At 40.9% G+C, this 14,125-nt stretch overlaps 1 protein-coding gene across 4 annotated transcripts in view; it reads left to right on the plus strand.

Annotated features, from left to right (window-relative positions):
* The window catches only part of arb2a (ARB2 cotranscriptional regulator A), a 139,799-nt gene that overhangs the window by 56,907 nt on the left and 68,767 nt on the right, over nucleotides 1–14,125 (plus strand). For 3 of the 4 annotated variants that reach the window (XM_078789688.1, XM_058071921.2, XM_078789690.1), the window contains exon 8: nucleotides 9,740–9,859. The exons of the other annotated variant lie outside the window; for it this stretch is intronic. In XM_078789688.1, the coding sequence (XP_078645814.1) occupies nucleotides 9,740–9,859 (120 nt within the window). The remainder of the gene's footprint in view (nucleotides 1–9,739; nucleotides 9,860–14,125) is intronic. 4 annotated transcript variants of the gene reach the window in all.

Here is a 14,125-nt window from a genome sequence, read left to right on the forward strand (position 1 = left end):
TTTGTGTGTATGTTGTGGATGTCATCTTTCCCTTCCTGCATGTAGAATTTTGTAACTTTTAACAGTGGTTATTAAGTCTTCCCACCCACCAATATTTCCCTATCCTATAAAGACAGATGTGATATGATTCGCATCTTAATGTCGAACTTGTCTCGACTCCCCCATGCTTGCATAATGCATGCCAGACAGGATCAGATGCATTGAGCCAAAGGCAATATGCAGCTGTTGTGTATCTTTTTTCAGAGCGCGCATCTTGGAATTACTGTACTGTTAAACAATCTTGTCTCTTTTACAACTTTATCGAACTAGACTCCAAGGCATGTTGATGACACAATGATTGCAGCTTTAAGAAAATACTACATAAATGTTTAAATAGCAAATCTCTTAATACAGTGGCCAGAGACGTTCATTTACTGAACTGTAGAAAGAACAGTTATCTATTCGGGGTAAGATGTTCATGATAATTTATTTGTATAAACATATTTAGTCATCATATTATACATTTGACATTGTTTCTCACATACAATTGGAATAAAATAATACATATTACAAAATTTAAATATATTACCATAATATACTGTGTATCATTTGATAATGTCTTTCAGTCTCTTTGACTGATGGTGATGCATCACTACCTGGTTGTGTTTGTCCACTTAAAATCAATCCACTCAAAAAATTTTGTTCAATTCCCAACTAACTTTCTCTTGCATATTGCAGCACTTTGGCCATAAGTTGCATTTAAACTTCAGCTTTACAGATGACATATCAACTCTGCAGGCACTGTGTGTGTGTATACATAATAAAATACTGTATGTAGTACAGTAAATAGTACACTGTTTGCTGTGATCATCAAAAAATTTAAATATGACAACAAAACGGAACACAAAATGCAGTTTTTAAATGAAACTTTGTATTATTAAGGGTGAAAAAAAATCACAAACTATATGGCCCTGTGTGGAAAAAATGAACCCCCCACCCCCTTAAAACATAAATTAAGAGACATTAAATGAGATCTATCAATCTGGAAAACGTTATAAATGCATTTCAAAAGCTTTGGGAATCCAATGAACCACATTGAGAGCCGTGATCCACAAATGGAGAAAACATGGAACAGTAGTGAACCTTCCCAAGAGTGTCCATGCAATCAAATTGACCCCAAGAGTTCAGCGACGACTCATCAAAGAGGTCACCAAAGGCCCCACAACAACATCCAAAGAACTGCAGGCCTCACTTGTCTCACTTAACGTCAGTGTTCATGACTCCACCGTAAGAAAGAGACTGGGAAGCAGTGGCCTGCGAGTTCCAAGACAACCACCGCTGAACAAAAAGAACATTAAGGCCCGTCTCAATTTTGGCAGAAAACATGATGATGATCCCCAAGACCTTTGAGAAAACACTGCGTCTGTGGAGGCAAAAGTTGAAATTTTTTGGAACGTGCCTGTCCCATTACATCTTCAGAAAAGAACATCCTACCAACAGTATAATATGGTCTGGGTCTGTTTTGTTGCTTCAGGACCTGGAAAACCTACTGTGATAAATGGAACCATGGAAATCCTGAAGGGGAATGTCTGGCCATCTCTTGGTGACCTCAAGCTGAAACAAACGTGGTTTCTGCAGTAGAACCATGATCCAAAACACACCAGCAAGTCCACCCCAGAATGACTGAAGAAAGAAGAAGACTTTGGCATCTCCTAGTAAAAGTCTTGACCTGAATCCTATGGCGTTGCTGTGGCATGACATTAAAAATACACTTCATGCTCGAAAACCCTCCAATGTGGCTGAATTACAACAATTCGGCAAAGATGATTCCTTCACAGCTCGGTAAAAGACTCAATGCAAGTTATCACAAAAGCTTGATTGCAGTTGTTGCTGCTGAGGGTGACCCACCCAGTTATTAAGTGTAGGGGGCAATCACTTTTTCCACACAGGACCATGTAGGTTTGGATTTTTCTTATTGTGTTGTCATTGACTCGTATTTTTTGTTTGATGATCTGAAACATTTAAGAGTGACAAAAAAGAAGAAAAAAACAAACAAACAGGAAACAGGCAAACTTTTTTTCACACCACAGTGCATTTGTTCTTAGATGCAGGGATTGCAAGGCTCGGGATAAAGATTAATGACTGAACAGGTTGTCTCTGTGTTGGTGACCTTTGAATTTTGATCTTTGCCCCAAAAGTCAGCTGGATGTGAGTGTGTTTGACCTTGCCTCCGTCAAGCAAGCAAGCGACACACACAAACACCTTCTTACTTGCCGCTGCTATGCTCTGTCCTCCCTGGAGTAAGCTGTCACACATATGCAGATACACACGCATACACACACACTTGCAGACAAAAGAATGAAGGAGAGGGGAAAAGAACTAAGGTTTTGACGTGTGTGTGTGTGCGCGCGCGAGTGAATGTGTGCACAGCCTTCTCTTTTACCTCTGTTAGTCAGGGTGGGTGGTGGATCAAATCAAACCTCTTTAGCGGGCCTGTTTTCATCTTTTTGAACAGAACCCACCCAAGGCACGTGCATTCACACACATACAAACCTTTTTGTTCTCCACACCTCGCACTGTTAACTCCTGCTGAGCTCCAAGACCACCTGCACACAGCCATTCATTTGCACACTCAAATATATACACCTTTTCTCATTGTAATGTGACTAAAATGTGACTTAATTCACTATTTTGCATAGTATTTTTACAACTGAGATAATAATATAGCAAAATGCATTGTCCTTTTGTATTATATGAAGTTCAATGAGCCAGTCACACACATGAACAGTAGCCCTTAATAAAGCTGAGGTGATTAATATGCTTCCTTACACCCATTAATAAGCTCTTTAGTGCTTTTAGGGATCCTACTTTTTAGCCTTAGGTCCATAGTTTGCAACCCCTCAACCTTATCTAATCCCTCTTCTCTCCTCCTGCGTCAGATCACACACCAGCAGCCCATATTTAGGGGGGATGTTTGATGGAGTAAGGAGTGATGGGAGGATATAGAAAGTGGGATGCTGATGAGGAGAGCAAGAGGAGCAGGGGGGCGCTTTCTTCGCACTATGCCATATAGAAGTTTGGGAGTTCACTTTACTCTGAATTTTAGCAGTAATCCAGTTAGCTATTTTCTGTCAGCCAAGCGGAGGAATGGCAGGAACAAAAGGCACATTCATGGGCTTAAGAAGCTTCCAAAGAGTTCACCCAAGGCTGGCTGGCTGGGATTAGGCCAGCAGGCCCTGAAAAAGAAGAAGGGGGGAAAAGAGCAAAGGGGACAAAAAAAAACAGCGCTTCGTCTTCCTTTGAGCACCACTTATATATATATAAATGAAAGAATACTTTCCTAGCTATTTTTTATGCTCTCTTTATATCACACCTCTTTTAAATGTTTAGAGATAAATTGACAGACTCACTTCTATAGCATTTTAAGGCAGTTTGAGGAAGCCTCTGTTCTTTTTCCCTCAACTATTCTAAGCTTCAGTGAAACTTCAAGGACACATCCCGATAATCGGAACCAGAGAACATCAAATGCTTGACATCTTTCTGCTTTTCAATTATACATTCGGCATAATCTCACTGTATTCCAGGAAGAAAATATGAAGTCTTCTGGCTTTTCTCTTAATGATGAAAGATTTTTTAAAATTCCCTCATGCTAAACATTTTTAGCCTCACTTCTATTACAATTATGTTGGGTATTCTTTCCGTGGCTAGAAGGAAGACACTTGTAGAGGAGGCATTATAGCACAGTGTAGCTCTCACCTGTATAACCAATTGGTGTACTTCCAGCAGCACCTGACACAGGTCAGACCTTTACTCTATCCCCTGTTTAACATTTGAACTCAAGCTTATCTTAAATTCTCTAATGTACTCACACGAGACATAAACACCTAAGCACATTGTATTCAACACAATGCTACTTTTTTCACCCACTAAGGGACAGGTTTTTCTGATCTTTGTCACTTTCACCACTGTGCCCCAGTCGTTTGCCCCCAAGTAATTATACAGACAGTATTTATTTGACCTTCGACCTGTGATCATGCCAAAAGGTAAGCCTCAGCACACCCAAGGACAGGTAAGGACTTGATTAACCTCTGAACCCAGTCAGAGGAGAGGTCAACGGCCAAGGCTTGAGGGCAGCTCGCTGGAAGGAACAAATTGGTTGGACGCCATCCGTGTAGCTGCTGCGTGTTTTTGTGTGATTACCGAGTCAGCGCTTTGACCTTTGTGTGTCTTCATCTGCCGTTTTGTGGCAGCAGCGGTGATGTAGGGTGTGTTCTTAGTTCTGTTTAATTATTCTATGTTGGTTGCTCTAAACCACATCTGTGTACTGCTTCTGCTGGCATTTTTCTACCCAAAGGTAGAACACTAAAACCTGATCTTGCATTTGATCTTGCAGTATCTCGGCAGGATGGTGATAGTATGTGTCAGTAAATAATGTAACTATCTACATAATGGTGGGATGGTACATGTTTCACCAATACTGGTATGGTATGGAGATCAGTTATAGTCATTTTTTGGTGTAATTCATCATTTTGCACACATAAGTGACATTACATTTTGGCAAAACAGGGTTGCCTGTGCTATTGTTATAATACACCACATGGCGATGCTGTCAAACTCCAAAGTTTGACTTGAAATTTCTCACACAGCTCAATGCGCTGTGCAAAGCACCCACTGTAGGGTGTTTAGCTGAAACACCACAAAATTGGTACACACCTTCAGGAGACTGACAAGCACCTACCACAAATGAGACCAAGATTGGTTGAAAAACATCAAGCAAAAAGTAGGGTGGGACTACTAATTATTCATTATTCAGTATTTTCATTCATTCATTTTCTACCGCTTATCCTCACGAGGGTCGCAGGCGTCCTGGAGCCTATCCCAGCTGTCTTCAGGCGAGAGGCGGGGTTCACCCTGGACTGATCGCCAGCCAATTACACGGCAAATATAGACAAACAACCATTCACACTCAGATTCATACCTATGGACAATTTGGAGTCACCAATTAACCTAGCATGTTTTTGGAATGTGGGAGGAAACCGGAGTCCCTGGAGAAAAACCACGCATGCACAGACAGAACATGCAAACTCCACACAGAGAAGGTGGAATCGAACTCGGGTGTCCTAGCTGTGTGGTTTTGTTTGGGGTTTTTTTTACTGTATGTTTTTGTTTCGCAACTTTGAGCAATTGGAACGTTTAACAGTGGTAACTTTTCCAAAGTGAGATAAAAATGAGGAAATGAGGCTTAAGTGATTGTGTTACTACCTGTGTGTGTGTGTGTGTTTGCTCAAGGCAAAAACAGTGTAGCCGGTCTCACTCCCCTGCTCCCAATCTTCTAGTTAGGTCAACCATCAAACACATCCATCCTGCCCTCCCTGGTCGCCCTCCCCACCCACTGAGCTCTCTGTCTCGATACACTCTCTTGTTGTGGATACAGGCTGACCTGAATAAGAAAAAAAAAAGACCCACACACATACACAGCACACCTCAGGGTCATCCTGGAACAAACACCACTGTGTCTGCCTGCCCGCTCTTCTTTGCCTTATGTCAATTAATGGCTCGCAGTAATTTCACCTGACAATCTGAGCGACGGCACAAGGCTCACCGAGATGTCACAGCGATGACCTTTCTGGCCCGCAGCTGCTCTGTTCTAATAAAGAATCTCACAAACCCACAGCAACTTCCTTTGTACTTTGTTAATGAGTTATTGATTTGAAACAATGCCCTGGTAAATATTGTCAGAGCAGAGTGACCTCATCAAGGTCATGCTGTTTTATTGTATACAGTGTCTGCACGCTAATCTGCACATCGTATGGAATGTATGCTGTAGTTTTTACCCTTCTTTCACCTCCTAACCCCCTACACACACTCTTTCTCCTCTATTATGCATAAAACCTCCTGTATATACACTCAGTGTAAATAACACTTACACATTATTTCCCCTCTCCTATTAGCATTACTTTTTCTTCCCTCACACATCATTATAGTCCCTATTTGCCATAGCTACTATACCTGTTAATTACCCACAACGCCGCTATCATTTTCACATCTACATACCTTATCGTTCCTTCTTCATCTCTTGTAGACTCATCAGCTCCCAGACAGCTTTCTAGCCTTCATCTCTCTATCTTACAAGGAAGTATATAAGAAGAAAAACAGACACAGGAAGGACATTTGTTAGAAAACGTTGTTGAGAAAGCTATTGCAAGCAGGTGTAATTTATTTCCATTTTGGCATTGTGTCAGTGTGCAATCATGCACTCCCACAAACATCACACACACACACACACACCAAGGCAACTGATAACCTCTTCGCTAATAGCAAACATGCAATTATGTACTTTGCTAATTTAATATTTAATCATCAGGCAAAATGAAGCAATCATGTACTGATGTCTTGTGCTGATCAGGACATATTAAAGCATTTAATGCATGGTGCTTCAGATAGATTTTCACACTATGTGGCCCAATGGAGCGCCTCAACATGTGGGCATATTTGTGTTTTGGTCAACAACATTCAATTTGATCATTTATTGTGTTTGTGAAATTTATAGTTACTGTAGCACAAAAGTGAGTACACCTCTCACATTTCTGCTACTATTATACCTTAATGGGACAACACTGAAGAAATGACACTTTGATCAAATGTAATGTCAGGAAAGTCAGACTCCCATTGCACAGATGTACAGTGGCAGGTCCTGTCCTGCTGTATTTATTTACCGAATAAATGCAAGTAACACTTTCACTTTCTATCACTTTTAAGCGTATCCCTTCTAGCTAAATATAGTGACCATTTTGCTAAATTGTCAACACAATTTTTTTCATGCATGAAGTTATGAAGTTGGTGCAAAGCCAGGGTTAACAGACAAATTCAAACTTGTATGTGTTTTGATCTGACAAAAATTTAAGTACTGTAACTTTGATAAAATGTAGCATTACTACAGCTTCTGCTTGGACATTTAGACAGTTCAGCTCCGATCAAAGAAAAGAGCCACACTTGTTTATGCCAACACTGTGAGCATTGAAGTGAAGTGGATTGCAAGGATTATTGTGTGCGTAAACTTATTGTGTGCTTACTACCACTTCCACATTACTGTATTAGCATTTATTGTAGTGATGTTAGTAGCAATGCCATAGTTCATCGTCATTGCATTCTTTGCAGTTTGTCTGCCCTGTTCTTGCTAGACCTGCTAGCTTTTCTCCAAACGAAAACACTTAAGTTTCTTGTTCTCCATCCATCCAGCCATTCAATATGCTGTTTATCCTCAGTCAAGCCGCGGTGGTATGCTGGAGCCTATCCCAGCTGACTTTGGGCGAGAGGCAGGGTACACGCTGGACCGGTCGCCAGCCAATCGCTGAGCACATATAGACAAACAACCATTCACACTCACATTCATACCTATGGACAATTTGGAGTCGCCAATTAACCTAGCATGTTTTTGGAACGTGGGACGAAACCGGAGTACCCGGAGAAAACACAAGCATGACATTTCTAAGTCTGTAAAGGCAAATGTAGTACTACTCTTTTATTGGATCACATTAGCTTGTGTATATATATTGATTTCATTGAGTTGCACTTTATACTTTCTAATTTCTTTCTATCTGGTTTTTGATGTCCTCCCTGCACATCTTTTTTGATAATAGTTCTGCAGAGTGCCCGTTGTGCAGTCTATCTAGAGAGGAGAATTGAATTTTATTTCATCTGAGGGGACAGTATGGATTACTGTGCACTCTGTAAACACCTACAAACAGCACACTTCCTCACTCTCCCTTGACAGTCATGGCTGAAGGATGCTGGCAACAGGTGTACAGTTGGGACAATCCTCTGACAGCCCTGGCACACACACACACAAATAAATAAATAATATAAAATAGTGTGTATGTGTGTGAGAGCGAGCTGGTGACAGGAGGCTGGTCTCGCAGGGCGGTGCGCTCCACTGCAGCTAATTAACCCCAGGAAATAATTGCAATATGCAAATGTTGTTTAGATAATTCACTATACAGTGGCATGCCAGGTAGAAGTCAGTCACTGTTTTGTGCTGCTGAGAGTGAGGACAAGAAAAAAAATGTGAATGTGTTTGAGGTGATGGGAATGGGATGGCAATGGAAAGGAGGCGTTCCAGCTGCCATTATGAAGCTTTTGTATCATGTTCTTATAAATAAATAAGCAGACAAGGACTGCATCTTTTAAAGTGAAGATGTCTTACACATAAATTTGCAGCACAACCAACTTGGCTTATGTCAGGCACAATTACAAAGGCGGTGTGTGAAGAACAAGAGGTAGCAGAAGGTAGAAGCGAGGGATGGAGTTAATGAAACAGGCTTCGCTGATGAAGGGCGACATGGCGGAGAGGAGAGCGGGGAGGCTTCAAAAGACTTTGATGTCACAGCCTTTCAGACAGACATCTCTGTCTCTGCATGCCCTCCACCATGAACACTAGCCCACGCTCACACACACACACACACAACCCTGATGGCAGGAGGGCAGGCCAGAGCACAGTTGCCTACTCTTGCATCACACCCGGTGAGTGGAGGCGGGTGCTGACGCTACACCCCCATCCTGCTAATCTAGCTGTAAACACTCTGACAGGTTAATTTACCTCGAGACAAACACAGCAACAAAAACACATATCAGGTGCACACAAAGTATTTTGCACTGCACTATTATAGTCACTTTCTTGTCACAAGAATTTAGCATAGCAATGCACTATAATTAGTAGCAAACTTTGTCATTGTGTGCGAGGTGAAGTTAATTTTATGATATTCATCCATCCTCTTTCTTTTCATGCAATTTTATGTTTCATTGTTGTGTCCTTTGTATTTCCCATTGCCTTCTCGAGCAAAACTATCAAAGTAGTTCTCATTATGTAAAAATATACTCTTTCTCTTTCACGCAGTTAGGAAAAACATTTGGTCTCCAAAGACTTTTCTGTCCTTTAGCTCTCATCACTAATTGTTTGGTTTTAAGTCATAATGCATGTTTGACACTCAATAGTTCTCAGTGGTGCAAGAAATGTGTCTCTATTTAGATCAGCATGCTAAATACTGTAAGTGTTTGGTCATGTTCATGTACGTCCCAGGGTTACAACCATCTAATTGCCATCATACAGTACACCTGGGTTGGTGCTGTGATTCAGGGGTTTGATTCGCATCATGTGTGTTGCAACAATGGTGGCAAGCAAGACGGTTTGATAGGAAATCAAAGTCTGAAAGCATAAGTTTAAGTTTGTATGCCCTTGTCACTCTTTTACTTTTCCAGCCCTGGATTAGTGTTTTATATCACTCTTGTTGAGTCAACATGTTGACTTGTCACAATGTGCCTATTTGCCCGTGTTTTTGTTTGTGTATGCAATTGTGTGTGATAAAATTGGTTGTGGAAGTGTAGTGCCAGAAGTATATCTTTTGTATGTTTTCTTATTTTTCTTTTGACCTTCCCAAGTGTCTTCCCCGTGCAACAGCCACTGGCGTATAGATAGGCCATTGATTGAGCAACGAGTTACAAATTAAGATTTAAACGTTACCTCTCCAAGCCTATTGAGTTTTACATTTAGGGCATTTGCAATATGCAAGGCTTATTGATTCAGTAAAGAGTGCCTCTTTATAGATATCTCCTCAGGCTACCATCACTTTTCTCTTTCTCTTTTGTTTCCTTTCACTGTACCATGACATTTCAATTAGTTGTTTGGCTGATTCTTCACCAACTCTGTCAAAGTTTGCTGTAATTCTAAAAGTGAAAAGTCTGTTTGTGTGTGTTTTTCCCTCAGGAAAACACTTCCTCTGAGGAACACGTGTTGTACGTGTGGGATCACTTTGTGTCCAAAGCTGCAGCCAAGAATGTCTTCATCGTGGCCCACAGCTATGGAGGCCTGTCCTTTGTTGAACTGGTCAGTGTTTCGCATATCTTTTTTACCTACCCTAGACACACCATAGCAAAGCTATTCATCCGGCATCCTCTGTGCTAAATCTGATCCTTGAATGGCGTTAGAGTGGTCCGCAAGTTCAGTTACAAAGGTTTCAGCGACTGGTGTTTTGGCAGTAAGTCATTAAAAATAGCATAGCACTTCTGGTATACAGTTGTTCCTTGTTTATCACTGTTAATTGCTTCCAGACACAATCGTGATAAGTGAAAAAACATTTTTCAACATAATTAGAGCCCTGTAAATATATATAACACCCCTATAGTCATCTTTATACTGTATGATGAGAAATAATAACTCATCTTTAGCACTGGGAAAGTTTTTTGTTGTAGTTTAATTCACGTAATGTGGGTCAAAAGATCAACATCAGCCTATCATCCACTTGATATAATCATGCCAATCTGACATGAATCTGGCATATATAATTATACATGGTGGCACTACTGTTAGCTTTGTTTACATGACATTGAGCAATGCTTATGCACAGGCTACGGGATCTCTGAAGTGACACAAGACGGCCGCTGCATTAAGCATAACAATATACCATGCTAGTCAAAAAAAAAACTTACCACTTCCCCACAGAACCGTGATGCAGCTAGTTAAACAATTTTTAACTAGCGTTAACGTACTGCTTCTATTTAGATTTATGGCTTTTCTGTGACACATGATGGAGACATACTATATGATGAACATATGATGGTAAAATACTATGGTGGAGCTTTCAATTAATGTTATGCACATATGCACAGTATGTTATATGTTATTTATGTTAGTATTCAGCACTTGTGGCAAAAACACACGCCGAAGGCACAAGACAGCAACAAACAAGCATGCAACAATCAATGCTCCGATGTAGGCAAGATGCCACCAGCTGAACTGAATAATAAAACACAAATTAGTGCCAGGTGCACTCAATCAGGAAAGTAAAGGCAAATGAAAACAGAACAGATCATAACAGGAAGTAATGTAAAATAAGAGCATGATAACCGGAACTAAAGACATAAACTGAGAAATGAGCAAACTGTAACACAGGGTGACACGTGGATAGTGACAAACAGTGGAGGAAGAAGTTCAGCTTCTGATCTTTGGCTGCATTCATCCATATTCTATGCTGCTTACCCTGTTGCAGGTATGCTGGAGCCTATCACAGCTGTCTTTGAGCCTGCAATCAATCGCAGGGCACATATAGACAAACAACCATTCACACTCACATTCATACCTATGGACAATTTAGAGTCACCAATTAACCTAGCATGTTTTTGGAATGTGGAAGGAAACCGGAGTCCCCGGAGAAAACCCACTCACGCACACGGAGAACATGCAAACTCCATGCAGAGATGCCCAAGAGGAGAATTGAACCCATATCTTCCCAATCTCCTGACTGTGTACCCTACATGCTAACCACTCTTCCACTGTGCTAATTAAAGCTAATATCTATCTCATTGTGTCATATTAGCACAAGAACCTGAGGTGTTTGTGAGCCTGTGTATGGTCTGTGAGTACAGTCAGGCTTCCAGTCTGCTTCCATTTTCTTAAAATGAAGGATTCATTGCTCGGCTCACCTTCTTCCACATTATTGAGGACATTTCTCAGGTCCTGTTAGGAGGATGTATAGTCTAGCGGAGAGCTAAATGTGGCCACGTATCCCACTGGTGTTTTCAGGAATATTTTTTTTTTTTTTTTTTTACTTCACCTATTCTTTTTTTTTAGTGTTTTGTAATTTTAATTTGGCTGCTAAATATTCATGCAGTGTTTTGTCCGTGACAGCCACACAATCTCTTGGGCTTTCCGGATGTGTGACGACAACTCGCTATTCTGGAGATTTGTATCCTTCTTTCATTCTGTGATTCCTTTCGTCAGCATCTCGGTGTGTTTAAATGCGTTGGCGAGGTTATTGCTGTCCTTTTTTAAGTAATGTCCTTGTCAAGAGAGAATAATTTTAAAGCACGTACATGCAGTACAGTCTGTGTGTATATAAATACATCGCATATGCGGTACAGAGCTGATAACATCAAGACAAAGAGCTGAAAGATATTCTTTGTTCATTTTAAGTGACAGTGTTCGTAAATGCCATCGCCAGGTTTCCCTAGAGGCCTTACAAGCTTCTGTTGTCTATTATTGGCGAGTTTCCTTTACGCCTTCCAACCTGAAACTAATTGGGAACACAGATATACACTTGCAGTTTTTCTGGGCTGTTTGACATTTTAGCCAAATGCAAACCTTACTACACATGCACAGATATACACATGATTTAAAGCAACTGGTATACATTTCTTAGGTGTTATCTCTCTCACAAAACATGCACTTGCTCACTGCACTTGTAAGTCTGGCACGCACATACACACACACACACACCATCTACTTAATTGAGGAGAAATTGGTCCAGCGGGATGGGATGGGGAGGTGTGTGTGTGAAAATGTGTGTGTGCCGAATGAAGAGCCTTGCGGGATGAACTGTTCGACACATGAGAAGACCCAGAGAAAACAAGCTGTCTGCGGGTTAATTACTGCTCCCCTTTGCAGTTAATAAATACATTTCTGATCAAGCCCATCAAAAACGCCCGCTGTTAATTTTTCCTGCTCGCTCCCCTTGCTTTTGAGCATGTTAACCCCTGTGTGGCGCGCTCAAGTGTTTCATTGCAATTTGATTTCTTTTTAAAAACACTGCGTTTGGACTAATTATAGCTACATCAAAGAGGAGCTAACTGCCTTTGAATGTGAGTGCAAAGAGAGAAGCTACAGGGCCAAAGGCTGCTTGCTCTTTCTACTTCACCCCCACCCTTTTTTCCACCCTTTTACCCTTGCACTATTTCTTAAGCAGAAACACATTCCATAAATCCTTTTCAGGTCACTGTTCCTTTTCCCTCTCAGTTGTGATGCTTTTCACGAAGATGCAGAAATGAAGAAATGAGTATTTAGTCCTATACAATATTGTTGCTCTGCAAACATACATTGGAACCTCAGAAGTGCCATGCCCCCAAAGTCTTACAATTTGGAAACCGACCAAATTTTGGGAGAACAATACACTTCTCACATGACTTGATTCGTGATGTCTGTTTCTCCTACAAGTTTGTTAAAAGGAAATCGTTTGAGGCGTCAGTTAATTTGAGCACGGAAAGAATGAACTCCCTAAGTGTGGTTTACTCATTGTGTACAGTAATCCCCAGTTTATCGGAGTTAATTGGTTCGAGGGCCCCACTGTCATAATGAATTTCTGTTAAGTAGGATTCCTTTTTTGTGAATGCAATATTTTTTAGTACGTTTTAGTACGTTTTTAGTACATTATTAGCGCCCTTGAAATATTAAATAACACCCAGAGAATGACCTTTACAATTGTGTTGCCCAATATAATAGATCTATTCAGAGAGAATAAGCCACTTAAGATATAAATAAGAATTATGCTTGTGTTTTGCTGTAAATGTGATCTGGAAGTATTGACAGGAAGTGACATCAGAGGTTCAGAGTTGAGTTTTAGCTGGATTATGGCCACAACAGGTGCCCATTTTATTGTTGTGATGATTATTATGTTGTTGTTATTGGGCCTGCTCTGAGATCATTTCAAACTGCAATAAAAGAGAAGAGAAATAAAACAAAGAGGAGTCATGGCCAGGAGTCGGCTTGAACATTGGAGTGTTGTTGCGCCAGAAGGGTTGTCTATCCCAATATAACCTATGCACTCAGAAAGTGAAAAAAGAGCAGTCTTATTGGAAAGGACGTGGCATCATTATATAACATCTTATATAAGAAGGCATCTGTCTCTTGGCGTACAAATGTGTGGGTGCCAACCAGCCAGCCGCCACAACAGCCCCTTCCAAAACATGAGTACAGATTTAAGTGAACATACATACAGTACATACTGACCAAATGTCTTTGTGACACTTTCTGCAGAGGGCCATCAGTTTCTTTCTATGATAAATCTCACTTGCGTCATGTGTGTTAAGTGAACAAGTGTCTTCTGTGGGTTTCTGTTTGATGTTTTCCACTCTATACTGTGAAGGATGGGAGGGCGGACACGAGAGCAAAACACATCTTGGTGAGTCAGCCTCGTTGCAAAAGTTAGTTCTACTTACCAACACTGTTTTTATTTTCTTATGTCCCCTTTTTTTTTGTTCTCCTTTCTTTTGTTTTATCCCGGATCCCCCCTCTAGCCCAGTCAGGGTGACTCTCAGGGCAGCAGCAGGGCCAACTCTGCCCTCTGTGCAGGACTCTCACTTCATGACTGGCATGGTAACA

This window comes from Doryrhamphus excisus, linkage group LG3 (genome assembly GCF_037039965.1).
Source record: "Doryrhamphus excisus strain RoL-2023G ecotype Guam linkage group LG3, RoL_Dexc_Guam_v1.1, whole genome shotgun sequence".
In the NCBI taxonomy this organism is placed as follows: domain Eukaryota; kingdom Metazoa; phylum Chordata; class Actinopteri; order Syngnathiformes; family Syngnathidae; genus Doryrhamphus; species Doryrhamphus excisus.